Source organism: Numida meleagris, chromosome 7 (genome assembly GCF_002078875.1).
Source record: "Numida meleagris isolate 19003 breed g44 Domestic line chromosome 7, NumMel1.0, whole genome shotgun sequence".
NCBI classification, from domain to species: domain Eukaryota; kingdom Metazoa; phylum Chordata; class Aves; order Galliformes; family Numididae; genus Numida; species Numida meleagris.
Window position 1 is genome coordinate 15,052,546 of NC_034415.1, and position 21,307 is coordinate 15,073,852.

General features: G+C 41.4%; 1 protein-coding gene across 4 annotated transcripts in view; it reads right to left on the bottom strand.

The window, feature by feature from the left end:
- The window catches only part of LRRC8D (leucine rich repeat containing 8 family member D), a 48,528-nt gene continuing 28,129 nt past the window's right edge, over positions 909–21,307 (bottom strand). For 3 of the 4 annotated variants that reach the window (XM_021404716.1, XM_021404717.1, XM_021404715.1), the window contains one exon: positions 909–6,049. In XM_021404716.1, the coding sequence (XP_021260391.1) occupies positions 3,480–6,047 (2,568 nt within the window). In that variant the 5' untranslated portion in view covers positions 6,048–6,049 and the 3' untranslated portion in view covers positions 909–3,479. Of the gene's footprint in view, positions 6,050–16,865; positions 17,286–21,307 lie in introns of those variants that run through there. The other variant, XM_021404718.1, reaches the window with a different exon arrangement.

Genomic DNA, 21,307 nt, shown 5'->3' on the forward strand with positions numbered 1-21,307 from the left:
CAACCCACACATCCAACAGAAGCCTCATTATTGCATGATCACAAGCTACAGATTTACTCAGTATTGCCAGGTTCCTGCACACAGTTTACTGTCTTGAGAATGTGGAAGGTTTAAAATCCAAAACTGTTCCTGCAAGGGGTCAGGATGACAGTCAACACCACCACTGTAGCAGCACCTCATTTGTCTGATCTGAATTAAGAACAGTTCAACCATTACCTTCACATAACTAACACCTTTACCTTCCATGTACATGGAATGATGTTAGAAAGAACAGCTATTTCCCTAAGATTTGTATTAAAACACAGTCCACTAACTGATACTGGAGAGGGAAGAATGGATCCCCCACGACCAGACACAAACAACAGTGTAGCAAGGGGGAAGCTCAGATGAGAAGGAGAAGCTCAGGACTGCAAAGCCATTTATTTAGCAGCAGAGAGCCTTTGCTTAGTGCAACATCCTCCTGCAGGCCTGATGCCTGCTCAGAATGCAATAGCTCAGTTTGTGCCACAGGAAACACCTTCCAAAAGGACAACTTACTGGGAAAACTGAAGAATCTTCTCAGAATCGTGTTGCAGTGGTGGAAGCAAACAGAATGGGCATCTCCTATTTCCTCTTATCTAAAGGAACACAAACATTTTTCTTCCAGAGCCACAGGTATACTGTGCAAAAATCTGCTAGTCAAGTAAAATTGGTGGTACCTCATTTAAGTTATGTATATGAAAAATCAATCCCACCCATCTTGAAATAATGTGTTCTAGTTAGAAATCATACCTACAGAAATTACTAGGAGCTCCTTACACCTTCTCCTTAAATTTACAGTCACCAGAGAGCAAGTTTAACATAAGATACTTGAAATTGGAGACTTCACTATGCAGACATGTTTTTCCCCCATAAAGAATAGATTAGAAGAAGATATAAACATCTTATTTATTAAATCAAATAGAAATGCAAAACATGTTTCACATGCCTTACACGGAAAAGAGATGAACTTCCAAGACCTTAAAGCAAAACTGTGTCAGTTGACAGGCAGGAAACGGGAACATTATAAACAGTCACAGAGAGGAGGAAGGACTGGGGAGGGAGGTGACCTGGGGAAGATGGGCAGTTCCTCCCCACACTGAGAAAGTTCTCCTAAAAACAGGAATGGAGGTTATGCTGAGTGAGCATCACAAGCCTGAAGTTAAAACACACTTATTTGGGAGGAAGTTGCCTAAATGAATACAACTGGCTAATAACTAGTCATACAGGGATCTAATTTATTCATACCCTACTCATATTAAGTGAACATGGGCTTATTTTTGAACAACGTAGGGACACTAGGAGCATCAGAAACACCCAAAAAAGCTTTAAAAAAAAGCAGGATCGGTCCGTGGCTGCATTCTGTCTGACACTGCTAATAAAATAAGGGGAAAAAAAGATTAAAAATATAAAAATGGTTCTAAATGTTTTAATTACTTTGCCATCTTCCAACTCTTCCTCCCTCCTAGACACAATTTCTTGGAAACTGAAATGGCAGTCAGCAGCAAATATAATGCATACACCAATATTATATTCCACAGTTTTTCTAAGAGTTATTAGTCCAGCAATTTTAAAGTGATCTATGTGCAAAAATAGTTTCTTGAAAGCAGAACAAAAAATCCACTGCAGCCTTAACAATTCCTATTCAAAAAAAAATACTCTGAGAATTAGCACAAACATTTCCCAGTGGAGATCAGTAACTGCAAGTGTTCTGCCAAACCTGTGGCTTGGTGCTGCAGAACTGTCAACATCCCAAGTTTACCAGCAGCTGGCAAGGAGAAAACAGACTATATCCCAAAAGAAGTGGGAAAACCACCGTTCATTAACCAGTCTTCTGATACACATAAACATATGGTGTAGGTATGTATTCGGAGACTGCTACAGACAGCTGAGAACAGTCATCCCAGCATGACTAATAGTAAATGATTAACAATAAAATGTGCAAGAATCATAAGAGCAGTATTTAAATTATTTCTGACTGCTCAATGCCCCTAGGCCTAAACTATCCCCTCGCTAATAGTGGTGTAAGTCAGGGCAGCTCTGGTGAAGCTACAGTAGAAATCGCTGTGCATGAGGATTTGTGTGTGAGAATGGTCCCTTGAACGACAGACTAGTTCAGTCCTGACCACACTACAATAGGGAATTGTGTTTAAACCATGAGTAATCATGTAATCATCTCTCAGCATAGTACTTCTTTTCTGCACACATGGAATGTAAGTGGCCAGGATTTAGAACCGATGACTTTGCAGATTTAATGGATTGTATTTCTTTAATGGTTCTGGCAATGCAAGCTCAGTTGAAAAAGAAAAAAAATCACCAAAACCAACCAAACAAAAAAAAATCCCACGCTCACTGCTGTCTGCTTTTTTCTTTATTGATTACTTATCTGGCACACATTTAGGGTTTTCTAACAGTGCATAAATGTTCAAAAATATCAAATTACTGGGGCTGGGATAAGGGTATCCTACTGTTATAGTCTATGTGTGGAAGATATGCTACAATAGGTGATAAAGCTAAATCACGTTTGAGTAAATTCTAAGTCTCTGTCATTAGTCTGGAAAATAGAGCAGACAGCCCTGTTCCTAGGCAAGGGCTGTGAAACAAAACAATCACTGACTCTTGTAAAACGTCTCGAGTTTCCCAGATGGAAACTCTGAAGAGGAGCAAAACACCAGCAATAAAGTCACCTGCTGTTTAATGACTCTCAAAAGTTACCGTGCAGAACAGTTCAAATGCCAAAACTATCCCCAACTTGAAAGGCCAGTGGCACTACTCTCCCTTCTACCACCCCCCACTGCTCAGGACAAAGGAGCCTTAGGGAAGCTGGGGTAGAGGAGCTGTGGAACAGGACAGGTCCTCACAGCTCTGAAGGAGTCTCACTAGGTCATAGACAGATCTCATCCAAAACCATGAGGCCTTGAGGATGAAGAATGAGGGCAAACACATTTGGCCCCATGCAAACCACATACCTTAGTGCAGGAAAATGGTGGCTTCATTTGCTGAGAATGGCTAAACACTAACAACACACCAACGTGTGTTTCAAGTGCTGTTAGAACCATTCCACATACAACACTTATCTTTGTTTTTCCTCCCATAATGCACTAAAGTAAATCCAGACCTTAAAGAATAACTTGCATAGTAAGAAAAGGTCATCAATTCAATCATTTACTTTAAGCAGGCAAGCAAATTTGTAAACATTCAAAAGCGGCAGCATCCAAGTTACAAACAATTTAAGGAAAAAAGAATTGAGATTATTAAGGGTTTTTTTATCCTCTCAAAAATTTTGGAAATAATCTTTTAAAACACTGCAAACATTGAACACTCAGTTACATCTCTTATAATCCCGCTAGTAGTCTTGCCTTCCAAGGAATTCTGCTTTCTAAAAACGCATGGTCTCACAATAGCCACACTTTTTAGCATCTACTGTTTGGAAGTTAGCTACTCGAGCATTTCACCTCAGCTTAAATCCCATTAGCAAAGGGAATGTTTGTGTCTTGGTTCAATACCTCTTTAACTTCTGAGGGCAAAGTGTCAAAGAGGTGATCTTCCACAACAAGCCCACTTTTCCTGAGAAGCTGACACTGCCCCAGCGTGGCTGGCAGACGGTCTAAGCAGTTTCCCTTCAGTTCCAGATGAGTCAGCTGCAATAGTTGACCAACTTTATCTGGGATTGAGGTAATACAGTTTTGTCCCAGACTCAAAGTCCTCAATTTTACACATTTAAACAACTGTTTTGGCAAAACATCAACTTTGTTTCCTGTGATGTGAAAATGCTGCAGATTTTGAAGCAAACTTATTTCCACTGGAATCACTGCAATTGAGTTGTAGCTTACATCTAAACATCTAAGTTTCTGTAAACTGAACACTGCGGCTGGTAAGGATTCGAGTTTGTTATTGGAGAGGTAAAGAGACTCTAAGTTCTTTACGTGGGTAATGGAGGAAGGAATGTTGACTATTTTATTGTGCCACAGCTTTAAACAAGTAAATCTTTTTAAGTGCTGGAAACTAATGATTTCTTCAATTGTGCGTATGCTATTTGATTTTAAATCCAGTTCCTGTAAGTTAGAGAGGCTGAAGATAGCATGGGGAATTCTCTCCAGTTCACAGTTCTGCAGTTCCAACTCCGCAACATTCATCATCTTCTTAAGGCTATTAAGTACCACGAGCTTAGTGCCGTCATTATGAATGACCAGTTTTGTCAGATGCGGTGCCACATCTGTGATATTGGGGGGGATTTTGGTCAAATTGCTCTTCACATGGAGAATTTTAAGGTGTCTCAACTCTCTGAGAGACTCAAGCCCTATCATTTTATTGTTTTCAGAGTTCAAGTTGCCTATCAAATACAATTCACGGAGGTTTTTGAGCAAATACACCCACGCAGGAATTTCTGCGACATCTGTGAATTTTACATAAAGGCATCTCAAATGGTCCCGGAGGAAGCTGAAGGCAGTCTGCTCGACCTTCGCAGGGCAGTGGCACAGATGAAGCTCCTGAAGATTTGTCATCTGGGAGATTTTTGCTGGGATTTTCGCTTCAGGAATCAGCTCCAGTTTTAACACATCCAGATCCGTCAGATCAAAGACTGCATCAGGGACCCCCGACAGCATGAAAAGGTGCAACTCCTGCTTATCCTGGGCATTGCGGGAAACGTGCTGCCGCAGCTTTTCGAACGTCCATTCGTGGTTTAAACTAATTTCACGTAGTTTGTTCTCACTTACCTCTGACAAGAAGACACCAAACCTTTTAGAATAAAGCTGGTCGTACTGATCCACCATATGCAAAAGAAACGCAAAGTCATTTTTGACATCAGGGATATCACTGAAACTACTCTCTTCTCGGACCTTTTCAAAGGAATATTCTTTTAAGGGTATTCGGAACAGCCAGAAGAGTGTGTAGAGACAGATAAAACCATAGACACAAATGAGAGAAATATAGCTGATAAGCAGCTTCTTCAACATGTAAGCCATGTTGTGCGTACATTCAAACTGCGTGTAGCCAATCAGGTGTTCCACTTTCGGGTTGCAGATGTGTTCAAAACTAATGGTGTTGACAAAGTTTGCAGTATAGCAGAGAATAAATATGAACTTGAAAGTCTTGATGATAGTCTGGCCAACATAGAGTTTGTAAATCAGATCACTGTCCTCCACGTGAGCCCTGAACTTACGGACTTTCTCAAACAGCGCTTTGGCTTGTTCTCCATCTTTTTTATCTAAAATAGTGACACTGGGAACTTCAATCATTGGCTTGTCAGCCGAAAATTTGAAGCCAGACTTTGTTATCATGGGAGTGCTGGCACTTGGGCTTCCTTCATCGCTGCTAGTGGAAACATACTTGGGCAGGGACTGCGCACCAGTTAACCTCTGTTTGTTCTCCTCAGAGTCCTCACATGCTGTTTCAGACAGTGCTTTTGTAGTCCAGGGGGACTCAAAGCACTTCCCTAATATGGACACAAAATGCTCAATTTTTGAGCAGGTCTTGGGATACTTGAACCAAAAATTGCTACTGACTATTAAAATAATGGTATGGATGAGAACAAGATAGGGAAAATATTTTGAATACCAAGGAAGAGCCAAATGATAGCACATCTGGTTAATAAATACATATTGCTGAAAATCCAAATTTGTTTTACGGCCTGAAGAATCCTTCTGCTCCTTCTTCAGCTCCTGACCTGATTCAGTGGGTTGATACTGAGGAGAGGTAGCTCTGCTCAGAGGTACATCAGGTGTTACAGTAGGGGCACTTCCAAAAGAAACCGTTCTTGTTGATGCTTCTCCTTGACCAGTGGTTGTTTCAACAGTGGTAAAGTCAGCCTTCCCTGATGTGCTGGGTTGTGCTTTTGAGTTTATAGTAGACTGCAAAACTGGCAAGCAGACCACCTGGTCTTTGGTCAGTTGCATGGTCCCAGCAAAAATGGCAACCATTAACATAACGACTGCTAGATAATCCATAAATACATCCCACCATGGTTTCAAGATACGATAGGTTGGCTGGATGTCATTGAGCGATGCAACTTCTGCAAGGGTAAACATTCCTACAAGAAAACAAAAATGAAACCAGTGAACAGGTTATTTTATCATTTGAAAAAACAATCACACCATGACATACAAGTCTTTGAAAAATGTAAGTTTTCATTATATTTTGTTGCACATCACACATTGTCTATCGTTTCACTCAATACGGTTCTCTCAAAGGATATGCATGGAAATGACTCATTATTTTAGCATTAGAAAGATTCTCACTTCAGGCCAGATGACATTTACGTAGCTTTCCCTCTTCACAGTACAAGCACAAAGGTCTGCTCTGTACAACTGAAATATCTAAAAGATCTGTAGCTGATATGTATTAACAACAAACAGGAAAAACTGACTACACTGCATAAAATCTGATTCTGTAAAAATGACTGCTTGAGTCTTTGAAAACGTGAAATTCACTATTAACTGCTTTTGTAGTACCTTGTATTTAAACAGAGTAGATAGCATTTGTTAGATGCTTTGCACAGCACATTTTACATCTCTTGTACCATTATGACTAAGGCCTCTCATTTCTTTTTGCCTAACATAGTAACAGACTATCTCCCACTCCTTGCTATTCAGCATCCACATTGACTACCAGATGGATTGGTCCCTCGTCTTAAGTATCACCGCACAAGAGAACTTCTTGCCATTACTATGTGAAAACCTGGTACAATTTTTTTTTTAGGATGTTTTATACTGAGAAAGCTATGACGTATGTACTGGATCAAATGGTACTGTATACAAATGTTTTTTTTCCCCCAATTAACAAATCATAGAATGGCTTGGATTGGAAGGAAACTTAAAGATCATCCAATTCCAACACCCTGCCATAAGCAGGGCTGCACTAGATCAGGCTGCCCAGGGCCCAATCCAGCCTGGTCTTGAGCACCTCCAGGGATGGGGCACCCACAGCTTCTCCGGGCAGCCTGTGCCAGTGCCTCACCATACTCTGAATAAAAAAATTTCCTCTTAAAGTCTAATGTAAATCTTCTCTCTTCTAGTCAGGGGGAAAAAAAAATGTCCTTAACTTTATGGGGAAAATATATTTTTTATATCATCATCACAGTGCGATGATGTAAGCTGGTTAGCCTTGGTAGCACAGGAGCACAGGCTGTAGGTTTCCACTTTGATATGAATGTTCGTACTGCGAGGCACAGAAGTGCCAAACTGGTTGGGGGAGAATCCAAATCTCTTCGCAGCTTGAAATAGCTTGCTTTGCTTTTCGTTTTGACAAAGTCTACAGGATTCAACTGATCAACTTTAAAAGGAAAAAAAAGCATCCTGCACAAGCAGGATGTGGTAAAACCATCATTTTAACTGCTGAATTCATAATCCAAATTTGCCACTTCTGAAGTAAAATAGACAGCTTGCATGCAACACATGGAGTGAGGAAGGAGACAGGATGTACATTATCACCCTGAGCCTGCGTCCCTTTGGTTGAGAGAACAGATGAGCGGAACACAAGATCACAGCAGACAGCATAAAGACATATCAGATTCATTACTTATAACTTGCAGCACACCAGTTTGTACAGACCTGCACCATACAAACCCTAAACAACAGCATCACTGGCCATGAACCACAAGACAATGGTTTTATTACTTCTAGCACACATTTCTCATTGTTACAGACCCCAGCAGGGAGCTCACAATGTTGGCATCACCTCAACCACAGGGTAAGATGCAGCCCCTGCTCTCCTCTGGCAAACTTTACCAGTTTTGCACCTGCACAGTCATGGGGCTTGGTGATGGCAGCCAGAGAAGAGAGGGCTACACGTCACCACAATACATGCTCACTGCATGGTTGTAAGTCACGTCCCAGTTGTTCAGGAAATGGGCAGAAGGAACTTCCAGATCTCTCTGCTTATTTTCCACTGGTAAAATGAATATCCAATACCCCTCCCTCACCAACATAATTTGCTGGGGTCTTGTAATGCTCCCTGCAGCACAGCTTTCCCCATTCCCTTGCCCAGGGCCTGCAGTTGCTGTAGGAAGTGCTGAGAGACAGAGCAGCAACAGCCTGCAGCTGTCAGAGCCTCACCCTCTCTGCATAGCATTAGCTACAAACTCCTGTTTGACTTCCCATCTCCCAGCACTTACCTAGACGGAGTCACAGCAGGACTGCTTGGCTCAGAACTGCTACCCAGAACATTCAGGTAACAACAACAGTGCATGGAAGAGCAGCATGAGCCATTTGTGCTAATATGAACAGACATTTAAAAGGACCCTCCTTGCTCCAAAAGCACAACGGCTGCCTGCCCAGGACAGGTGAACCCGAACAGCCACTTCTTCCTGCATGGATGCTTTTATCATGCAAGCCGTTCAGAAGAGATGCTCTGAGATCTCATGCAGCTTTCCCAGTGAGCTCGTCCACCTCGCCATCCACATGGAATTCCCCTCCACTCAGCTGCTAATACATCAACATGAGAACACAGTGCCAAAAATGCAGAGAGGACCAGTCATGCTTGCTGACTACAGGCTACAAGAACTCTCACCAAGTGAAAGTGATTTTTTTTGCTTTTGCCATGAGAACACCAGCCTAAAAGTACTACAACCCAACCACTGCACCCTCGTCTGCTCCAAGTAGCCAAAGAAATGAAGAAGAAACAAGAAAGTACAAAGTGGTTTCAGCTAAAATTAGGAAGAACTGTAATAGCAATTAAAAAAAGCTAAAGATTGCCTCTGTCAGATCTCTGTTGTACACATACACAAAACAATTTCAAAAAGAGGTTAGGAAATGCAGAGGAACTGGTGCCATCCTCTTTGCAAGGCCGTAGCCAGCATGATGTAACAGGAGCTTCACACTCAGAAGCACCATAGCCATTGCTCTGAGCATGTATTCCCTTTCAAGTTACTGATACTCACAGAAGAAATATTTTGGCAGAGATTTTCAGTTACAAAACACATTACAAAAACGCTATGTGGAATTACTGACTAAAACTGTGTAAATAACAGAAAAGACACAGAGCATTCTGTAGTTAGCAAAATCAACTCCTGGAAGTGAAAACTGGTTTCCCTCCACACATCTGAAATACTCGCATGCCTTTAAAAACAGAATGCAAACTGTAAGCCTACACACAATCCAAAGGCACGTTCTGACTGACAAGCTGTAAACAACTTTGTTATTTTCTCCCTTGAATCCATCATTACATTTCTCAGTCTTTGATTTTACTAAAATACAAACCACAAAAGTTAATTTTTGTTTTATACTTGCAGATGCCCAGGAAAAGTCAAAATAATGAGAGGTACTCAGAACAACTGATCCAATACAGTACCATGTTTTGAGGCTTTCCTTATGACAACACTAAATTTAGACTATTTTAAGTTTTTATTACCTGTTCTTAAAGCCTACTGACTGGAATATTCCTCGGATTTGAAGTATTTTCATTGCTAATTTTCACCTCCTTTCATGGGTTCCATGTTGGGGATGGAGTTTCAAGCATAGCTAAGTAAGCACCAAACAGTTGGAAATCTCAGCCTGTGGTTGACTGCATGAGCTGTGACTCACTGTCCTGTGTCTTCTCCCCTCAAGGCCACTGTGGGCTCCATTCACAACATCAGTGCAAAAACTCTAAGCAGGCAACTGAGTAAGTACTGTGCAGATGAAATGTCTGATTTTTCACGGTAAAAACACATCCTCATGACTCACAAGACACTGAACAGACCTTGAGCATCAACAGAAGACATGGAGATCTAGACCCAAACTGTGGTTCCTGGAGAGAAGTAGCTTTCAATTCCCAATATGGAATGTAGGTACATAGTCTCCTTTTAAAATAGCTCATTAGTTCAGAACAAATTTTAACTCAAGCCTATTACAGTACGATATGCAGGGTTGCATAGCTACACAAAATAAGGAAGACCTCTAATTTTAGCAAAATAATATTTTTCCCCGAACTCTTTGGATGACTCTCTAGGATAACATCAGCCTCCCCTAGCTCCAGATCCAGCCATTGGGGTGTTTCTCTCTAGAAAATACTTATTTGATGTAAGCTAATATAACCGCTCTATGTGCAACTGCTTCTTGCTACCTCTCAAGGAGGAAAAATGTAAATTCTCAAAGCAGAGAAGTGCTATCTCTTTTTCCATTGCTAAAATGATATTGAGCTCTAAAACTAAAACAACTTTGTTTAGTTTGGAATTACATAAATGTATTATAGAAAGAAGCAAGTGCAATGAGAACTGACGATCACAATAAAGTTGTTCTAAGTTACACACTAAGTTAAATCAGCAAGGGTGACAAAGAAGTTCGTAAGTCAGATTTTCATTAGTCTTAAGGAAAAGCCCTAATAGAGCTCAGAATGTGATTAATCTCTTGAATTTTTCAAACTTATTTCAGATTAAAAATCAGAAACACAAAGTGAATGTATTGGGGTTATTTCCTAAGAAATATTTCAGATTAAATACAGAAATTAGAGGAAAAGGAAGCAGCAGATTGGTATGTCACTCTAATGTTTATTTACATCCTACTTCTTCCTGTACTTACTGATAAAACTTCATCTGTCTGACCCTGTAATTCACTGGCCCTCCTGTTTTAAGAGCATATTTAAAGTTAAAGTTAAAACAAACAAAACCAGAATCACAACACATGAACCTCTTGTTTCACTCCCAGGTTCCCAAGACTCCGAACAAGAGCACTTTGTCTCAAGAAACAAGAAGATTCTTGAATGAGCCTGGTCACTGCAACTGGTCAAGTATTCCTTGAAAATAATAATAAAAAAATAACAAAACAAAACCAACACATTTCTAGTTGTAAAGAAAAAAACAGTGCCCTGTCCGAAATCATTTGCTTCCTTCCCACAGGAAGTTTAAGAGAAGAAAAGTTTTCCCATAACTGAAAGGCTTTGCTTTCTTGCTTTTGATCAAGTCACCATAGATCTCCATTTATTTCCTCCGTATATTTTGCTCTCTTCCTACCAACCATTCCTACTTCCTTTGCTTTTCTCCTTCTACAGTATCCTATGAAGACAGCCAGTTGGGCCTGGATGTGCTACGAATGCAGTTGAACTGCCCCCAGCCAGGGGCAGCAAGCACCAGTCGATCCACAGACAAGTGGCAACCACCACCACGATGGCACCATCCTTTCTTTTCATCTGACAGAAACAACTGGAAGGAGCCCCAGCGTCTTCAAAAAGTAACGCCTATAGACATTCACACAAGGAACTAAACGAAAGTATCCTGCGCATACAGACATATACAGCATCTGCCCTGGTTATCCAGTTCCTGAGACTGAGAGAAGTTTAAAACAAAAAGGAAGAGGCTTCACCAAGACACCAGTAGGCACTGGGATCTGAGAGTAATGGAGGGAAATTGCATCTGCAACTGCAGCTGGGGATACTACATTTCCCACCCAGGTCTGCAGCTCCTAATTCCCTGGCTGAGGCATTGCCTCAGCATAACTGCGGAGGTGCAGCAGCACATTTGAAAAGGAGGAGCTAGCTCTCAGTTGCTTTACAGCAGATTGCTGTGCTTTGTTCTACATGACAGGACTCAAATTCCAAAGCCAACATCAGGCATAACTGTGGCTACATCTTTTCTTCTCTTTGAAAGCATCTTGGGAAACAAACCCCAAAATTCAGTTAGGCATGGGTCGATACACCGAGTTCCTCTATTCCCTGAAAAGCCCAGTAAGCATTCCACAACAAAATACAACACGCATACTTCTAAAGACGTGCTGCCCTACTATACAAAATCTTTTGCTGTTTCTTCAGGGATTTAAGGTATTCCAGAATAAATGTAGCATCACAATACCAGGACTACAGTGCAGCTTATGGTATTGGATACTTCCCAATTAGTGCTTATGTCTCAGGAAGATCAGAAACAGACTCCACATGAAGAACCTGTTGTGAAAAAGATTTATTTTTCTTTTTTTTTTTTTTCCCAGAAAATTAGACTGACAGGAATTCCTCCTCACCGCCAGTTCCACACAGCCACTGTTTACAACATCTGACAGCAACTGAATCCACCAGTTTTATATTAATTTGCAAAATCTGGGTTGGTTTATTTTTGTTCGGCTACCACATGACTTGAGCATATTGTTATTGTTTTGCCCTATTTTATACCTTAGGCTAAGCAAATTGCTATGGGAAGAGTTATGTGATTTTCTTAAAACTAACAGTACTTCAACCCAAAGGTAGAACTTCAGAGATGGTGTACCACAAGATGCTCTGCGTGCATCATTAGTGATAACTAAATAACGAGAATGTAACAAAGGCAAAGGAGATTTCCAACAAAAGAACAAGAGTTTCACAACACCTTTTAAATGTATAAGATGTATACATTCACATGTATGGAGAAATACACTGCTGTTATTTGATACTTGTATGATTAAGGAGGAGGATGGATTAGCACCATTCAAACTCACTGAGAAACAAAAGAACAAGAAAAACCATCGCCAACGCATCCCCACCGCTCCTTCACCCTACTGCCCAAATTGCACAATTATAATTTTGGACTTTGCCTGAAACTGAACATATAATCTCTCTGATATAGACTGTATATACATTCCCCATTTGGGAATCATCATCTTTATGTACAATATTGACCAGATTGTCAGTAATTCAGTAAATGAACAAGTAACAAAACAAACACAATTCCTCTCAGGCTGCATATAGACACGAAAGGCTTCAGTAACCTGGAGACAAAAATAAGATTCTCACTTTATAGAACTAATGTCAAATTAGTACCCATTTACAAAAATACATTCTTTTTTATTATTTTTTTTAATCTTCAAAAATTCTGCCCTTCAAAGCTGGTTGTATAACACTCTAACCTACTTTTGGATGCTGCTATTTAAGTGTTTACACTCAATCTTCCTTGTTTATCAGCTCTTTGGAAGTCTAGTGCTATACACCACTCCTACACAGATGGTTTTGTAATCAATGTGGTATTTAAAAAGCAGTATTAGCAGCCATAACTTCCCTAACAATAAACTCAAATCATACCTCAGTCTTTCCTTGCTACAAATCAGCAGGTCTCATTCAGGATGGCTTTCAAGACAGAAGTCCAACACTGCATTGCTGAGTAGTTCCTATAAGCACCCAAAGGCTATTAACACAATTGAGTTGGCAATTGCCACATGTGAGTTCCGTTTCCACAGAGCACAGAAAACGAACCACTTCCCACTCAGCCTGCTGTGCTATTCCTGAACAAGTCTTTTACGAGAGGGGCTGCTTTGACCAAAAGTGTAAGCTTAAGTTTTTAGTCACGTGTATCCCAAGGCTTCAGGACACAGGGCAGGGGCTCAGCCTCTTCCAGAATACAACTAGTCAGTTTCTGACCTTGAAAAGCTCAGAGAGATCCTAAGGTGAATGTCCAGCAACACTGAGTTCCTTGCTCACATGGTTAGTAACATCAGAAACCACAAAGGGTCTGAGAGAGGAGCCAGGAAAAGGAAATGAGCAGACAACAAGAGTTGTCATCGAGCATCCCTCTGCATAGCCAGTGAAGAGCTTGCTACAAGATGTGATACATCTCAGGTTTGACAACAACATGCACTCTTACCATTCTACAACAAGCCACCTAGCAGGGCACCAGGCAGAAATCCAGGAGAACTGATCGATGGAGGCTGGACCTAGCCTAGGAACTTCTGTTTTTCATGTCTGCAAGCAACAGTCCATGAGCACACAGACCTTTAATAGGCGATTTCTTCTCTCAAGGAGAACATGAATCTTCTGTGCTATGTAACTGTCTATAGAAACCTTAGAGCAGAGTAACAAATGGACATTGAGGGTGAAGGCAAGACTGTGCCTTAGCATAGCTGCACACATCCGCCCCAAACCCAGCTTGCTGCTAGAAGCACCACTGCTTACATGATACCAGGAATTTAGTAAGATGCAAAAGCAAAAAGCACATTTGATAATTCCACCCTCCTTTTACCCAAGGCAGATACATCACTAGTGATGGAAACAGTGACAGAAAGGCAGGGATCAAACTTGAAAAAGCATTTCCTCTTTTACCTAAGCAGACTTGAGCAAGAACAGTGAGCAGACGCTTCCTATCTCAGTTCACAGAATTCCTAACATATACCCAAGCCAGTAATCCTGACAAGACAGCTTAACTTGTGTGTGTAAAACCCCCAGTTTAATGCAAAGCACTTCTACTCGAATACAATTGAGAGTTATTGATTTAACCCATGCTGATATGGACATAAAACAAGTTACATCACACAGACCGTAACGGCTGCTTGCACTTCAGTGTTAAATGTTTAATTCCTTTGTCCTTTCAAAATCTGCTGTTCTCATATCATTTGTCAGTGATGTTTCTGCAGTGTTTTCCTGTCCACCATCAGAAGCACAGGAACACAGCAAACATCTGGTGCTTCTACTGGCCAGAGCACTTTGGGAATTTATCAAGATGCAGAAGCAAACTACACCAAAATAAAAGCACATCTGGTGATTCCAGTCCCTACAGACTGCTTTAGTCACAAAAAAAAATCATTACAAGAATTGGAAGAGAAAAAGACAAAAATTATAATGAAGTTTTATTTTATTTTTAGCTTAGAAATGGAAAGACAAAACAACTCAATATGTTAAGTTTGCTTTTACATATATATGTCCTTGTGGCTACAAAGATTGTTATATAAAATTGCTTGATGTCAGGTAGAAACAGCACTCTGTGACTCACGCAATTCCTCTGAAAAAATATTATTTTCTGATCTACAGCCACACACACTGTCAGTCTGTCTCATCTTGTTCTGGATTTCACTAGGAACTGGGGCAACTTCAAAAGCTGCAAGAAATTAAACTTGGCATTGAGTTACTCCTTTGGTGATTTTAAGCCACAGTCTGTGAAGATACAAATCTTGCTACAGAAGATATTGGTACCTTTAACTACACACCCAAAACATACAGAAAGAACAGGAAGGAGGTTTTGTTTTCTTTGGTAGACACTATCACTGATGTTCATGTTACTGTAGGCTTTGAAAGCCCCTCTTCAGAGAGGAGCAACCCCTCCACCCTAACTCACAGCACTTAGGAGTCTAGGTTTACTTCGTTTTCAAACCACATTTCCATCAGAATGTAAGCAGGTTTACTGAGTAACTAACACCAGTTATTTTCAATGAATACTTTCCTTCTTTTTACTTGTAATGGATGTGCCAGTGACCTTGTGCGAGAACATTTACAGCACCTTCACAGAGATCCAGAGCCAAGAGTAGACAAAAAGTTCCTTTAATGAAAGCACAGGGTCCATTGTTCCCTACCTGAGCTGGTTCATCTCTGCAGACAGAACAGCAAACACGGTGACTCTCACTGGTTTACATATTAAACAGAACTTTCATATATGATTTGCACACACATGAAATACTGTAGTTAAAGTGCCCATAGTGGCACTTTCATTAGCTAGGATTTATATAGGAGAGAGTCACACTTAAATTAAATTTTAAAAAAATGAAAGGCAAATTAAAATACACAGACACAAAAGCACCCAGTGACACAAAAAGCCGCATGTAACACCAGTCTCCTACTCGCATATCAGAGTTCCTCTGCTCCTGCCAAGATCTGTACGAAAGTGTGCCAGCACGGCTGAGAACCAGGATATGAAAGCACATTCAACAGGACAAAATTCAAACTATGTTCCTACTTAAACATCATGCAGCTTCTTCTCTCCCCTGGGAGAAGTGACTTCCTCACTCAAGCCGAGGAGTAGCTGTAGCCACATCACATAAAGTACTCTGGACAACCACTGAGCAGCTGCCGATCCCCCTCCCCCTGCCCCCTGTCCCTTGTCCTGTCCCCCAGGCAGGCACCTGACAGCAGTAGATAGGCTGCTCTATCCCTACTTGGTCTTTATCAAGCAAATAAATCTTCAGACATACTGCTGAGATGGGTAACAACGGTGATTTCTCATGTAAGAACTTCAACAAGAGATAAATTGTGACTTGTTAATGTCTCCGCATTCCTGCCAAGCTTCCAATAGCTGAAACTTCAGTGGTTTAATGCCAGGACAAAATGCCTTCAGCTCAAGCATTTATCCTCCAAGAGATTTAAGATTACCATATTTCTTTTCCCTCATCTAAACTTAAGCTCCTTTCTGTAAGAGGTAAGCTATTTACTTAAGTCCATTTAGTCCCATAATTGTTCGGTTCAGGGTGTGTACTTCAATCTCAGTACTTAAGCATAAAAAAAGGAATCACACTACCACACATCATCTGGTGGCTGTCACTTTGAAATTTTTCTAATGGATTCAGATCACCTCCTTTCTTTTTATGCCAGATTTTCTCAAAATCCCATTCAAAACACTGCATTAAAAACAGAAATAAATGTTCCAAAGGTCTTGTAGACTGTCTTTCCTGAGACTGCAGCGTACCTACAAGCAAGCTTCCAGCTCTGCAAAAGGATTTAGTAAGGCTCAATTGTGTTGCCTGCTGCCAATCACCAGCATCAACATACCCATTCAGCCTCCAATTTAAATATTTACTATTGCTAAGTTTATATTACAGTTTGACCCAAATGCTCCAGCTGGAATTGTAACCTCTGCACCGAGGGCTCTCCAGCAGCGAGCGGGCAGACAACCCTTGCCCCAGAAGTCTTACAGTCTAAAAGTGATTATTTGTTAGGCAATGACAAGCATGTTCAAGGCTGTAAAATTCAAAGCAAGAAAACAAAAACCATCAGGCTTCCAGAAAAAGACAAAAAGTGGAATAACAGTGTTATTAAAAATAAAGTCAAATTTAATATTCAATGCACTATCTTTGAAAAGGCTTAACATTATTATCCAGACAAATCTGTTTATAGTTAGAACATTTCTCTATACTTAGCCACACTTCTTCCTACTGGTTTGAGGATGATGCTATCTCAAGAAAAAGGCATTAAGTGTTACAACTCAGGAAACCTACCTTTTTCAGTCTCTTCTGCCGTATCAAGGACAATGAAACTTTCAGTACGTACTTCAGTTTAACTCAAATAACCAAAATAAAAATACAGAAAGGAAAAATGTGATTCCAGATAATCTATGAGTAAGTCTCACTCCTGCTCCAACCTGACATCCAGCTACGTGCTCTGCCCAGTATAAGTGAAAGCACAAACATGCCTCCTGGAAAAGACGCCCCACCACAACTGCTGCTTCTTTTCCTGTCCTTAGCACCTTGCCGCCGTTACTGCAGCTGTGACCACACGCACACAATAACCTTGGCAGCTGCCTTCATTGCCGTCCAGTTGCACACCATCCCACCGACTGACTTCTGCAAATGATGTGTAAGCTGGCTGGCTGCCCAAATGGGCAAATCAGGTCACAAATACGGCTCTTCATTTTCTGCTCCAATGCTTCCCCCTCACCCCAGGTGCTCAGCTTCTGAACTAGTTTTGGCAAGTAACTCATCCTTTAAAGGAGCACTACTGCCGCTCCCCAGCTGCTCTTGAAATAAAAGGAAAGTAGTCCTCTTGCTGGTAGAAAACACATTAGTCAGGTTTTTGTTGTTGCCACTGTTTCCATTCACAGCCAAACCAGGTAACTTTCTCAGCAGGCCCAGGAGGCTCTGAGCAAGCTCGAGTACACAGCAAGGCAAGCTAACCATGCAGCATTAGCATCACATTGAGCTGGGAGAAAGGTTCTCTCCTTTTAAATCATCTTCTAGCCCTTCCATCAACGTGCTAAGATTTCAGAAAGCAGAGTAAAGGCAGAAAGCCTGTGCTTGTGCAAGTACCTTACCACTGATCTCGGAGCCCTGGCTCTGACTGTGCCTCCCACCAGGCATAATGCAAGGACTCCACAGAGAGGTGCCACCAGCCCCTTGCTGGTCTTGTGTCCTGTGTGAGGCGACAACCTAGGACTAGTCCTAAGAAAAATTGTTCTATAACTTCACTTCCAGCAATATTTCTAGAACCATGTGCCATAGAATCATAGGATATCCCAAGTTGGAAGGCACCCACAAGGATCATTGAGTCCAACTCCTGGCTCCATCCAAACTTCAAACCTTATGTCTGAGAGCATTGTCCAAATGCTTCTTGAACTCCAGCAGTTGGTGCCATGACCACCGCCCTGTGGAACTTGTCCCAGTGCCCAACCACCCGGATGGAGGTGAAGAACCTCTTACTAACATCCAGCCTGACCCTCCCCTGACACAGCTCTGTGTCACAGGCACACACAGTCCTACCTGATGCTCCCTAAGTGGTGGGGTGGCCCAGCCCCGTACCTCACTTAGCACAGGGTAGCCTGGAGGCAACCTGTGACTGTCAGGAGACACGCAGGGTTTATTTCAGTGCTGTTTGCATTTGAAATCAATAACTCAACAAAAAGTAAACACCAAATGGCCTCAAGCTGCCCAAACAGTGACCCTAATCACATCATTCAAGTAGTCCTAGATACTGTCAGATCTATTTAAGTTTGACTGGCACTATTTTAACAAGAATCTAGTAAAGAACATTAGGACAACCAGCCAGCTGCTTTACTTATATGTTCCTGTTATCTCCTCTGCACACCTGGATGGCTGCTTGTGAATGTGGGTGTACTGTAATAATATACACATGACTACATTCCCATAAACAATCAGTTGAGAGCTTGAGATTTGTCATGGCCAGACCAAACCATGAACAAAAACATCCATTTCATTTATTCCAAAGTTCCGCAACAACTTGTCTTTGACCAAGAATATATATATATATTTTCATATGTATGTGTGTACATATACACATACGCACATGCAGGCTGCTCCAAAAGTAATGCTTTCTATTTATTTGCATGGAAACTACAACAAAGAGCACAATAACATTATTTGATAGAGCAAATTCTCAGCTACAAAACATTATTTTTCAACATAGTCACCACCATTAACTATGCATCTTTGCCAGCAATGAACAAGAGCTTGCACACCATGCTCGTAAAAATCTGCACCAGTGGAAGTGACCCACTGTTTCACAGCTGCTATGACAGCATTGTTGCTGAGAAAACGCTGCCCACGCAGTCTATCCTTCACCAGCCTGAATGGGTGAAAGTCAGAGGGCACCAAATCCAGACTATATGGTGGGTGTGGGAGGACAGTTCAGCCAAGACTATCAATGAGCTTTACGGTCTTCAAACTGTTACGGAGTCTGGCATTATTTTGTTGCAAGGAAAAGGTTGTCCTCTTCTCTGGCCTGACACTGGAAGTTTGAGCCTTCAGCTTGGTAAGTATCATGATGTAGCTGTCAGAGATGATGGCTCATCCAAGTTCCAAGAAATCCAGAGAATCACCCCTTTCCTATCCCAAAAGACAGTATACATCACTTTACCCACTGAGACCTGTGTCTTGAACTTTTTCTTTGATGGGGAATTCACACATCACCACTCCATGGACTGCCATTTTGACTCCAGCTGGTAGTGGTGACACCACATCTCAACACTAGTAATGGTGCGATCCAAGAAACTGTCACATTCAGCCTCATATTGGTTCAATAGGGCCTGTTAAACTTACACACAGCGTTCTTCATGTTTCTGTGTGAGCATTCATGGGACCCACCTAGTGCAAACTTTGCAATATTCCAATGTTGCCACTATCGTTTCCAATGCACTGAAGCCAACATTCGGCTCCACACACAGTTCCCTGATTGCAATCTGCTGATTCACACAGATGAGCTGATCAAGACGCTCTTCATTTTGTAGCGTGACAGCTATGCACAGTCACCCAGAACATGGCTTGTCTTTCACATCATTGTCACCACTGCTGAAATGCACCACCCACCGCTTTACTGCACTTACATTCACTGTTTGGTCTCCATAAACGTTCAGTAAGCATCAAGGAATGTCAACGGGTGCCATTTTTTCCCACATGGAGGAACACAATTGCATACCTTTGCTTCATACACACTTTCACGTCAGATGCCATTTTGCCAGAGTGCCCCTCTGCTGCCATTTGTCATATGGCAACTACATGCAATGGGATATTGGCAAGAAGGTTCAATCTCTACTGCAAGCTGCAGGGTTTTTTTGCACATGGACACAACCACAGTCATGTTGACAGTGAACTGGTTCTGGACCACAAGGCCTTTACAGGAATATAAAAGTTGGATTTTGTCCACCACATAGGCATGATATGGCTGCTATTTTTGGTTTGAAGTGGAGAAAGGGAAAAGCCAGTACAACAGCTGGTTATCAGTCAGACAGGCATCTTTCTTTAGGTTTAATGGAAAGTTGAAGCCTTGTCCCAAAATAGGACTAGTGGCTTACTGCATTGCTTGCTCAAACATGAGTGTCAGAGTTACTGCTGGGTTAAAATATTCTTTATTTAACAGACCTTTATGGCAACCCTCTTCCTGACTCATGAGGGGCATACTCTCTCTGTCTCAACACACACCGAGCATCAGATGCCACTACCTTTCATAATAATTGCATTGTATGCTCTGTACTCCTTACCCAACCCCTCCTGTAGGGCTCAGCCCTGGGTCTTGGTCAGAGTTCCTTGGTAATCAAACAAAAAAACATAACTTTTAGACAAACACCTAGACTCTGCTAGCACTTAATACTTGCACTGTATAAAAGATTCCATTTCCTATTCTGTATTGAGGCCTTCCTGCATCATACACTGTGCAATCCAAGTATCCTGCTTCCGAAAGATTACAGCCCAAATGTTCAGTTGAATAGCACCAGATTTCACTCTGCATAACATGTCAGGATGACTGAGAGAGGCAATAGTTTCAAGCTTGACTGACTGTAAAAGGAAGAATCTTTACGTCTATTCCATGGGCTAGAAACAAAATACTTTTATCTTCTATATTAGCCACATTTTCACCACTGGAAAAGTCACAAATTAAGACATTCAAAAAGAGTTTGAAAGTATTAGCAGTGTGCTGGAATTACTCCTTATCATGTGACTCTGTTTCAATAAGTGATTTGGCAAAAATATCATGGCAGGACATAACCTAGTAGAAAATTCTGCTACTTCCACACACACACACACACACACACACACGTTTTACAACTGGGAACTCTTCCTCAGATCTGTACATTCCCCATGGTTCAAAAGTAAGCCTGCAACAGTGCCTCACTCACCCCACCCACACCAGGACCCTTTATCCTGTGTGAGACACTGCATACATCTTTCAGCAGCACAAGGGCCTCACAGGCTACAGCCATGCTTTCCAAGCAGAGCGCGTAGCTGAGGTTTCTACTTTTGCTTAATCTGGGAATAAGAGCTCTTAGCCCTCTGCATAGGCTTATGTGCCAAAAAAGGCCATAGTCATTGATGCTTGTTTTGTCAAATTAAGATAGATAAATTGTAATAAAGCTTTACTTCCATCCCTATAAGGAGAAGATACAATTGGCTGTATACGTACAAGAAAACATACAAACAAAATGAGTAATTGT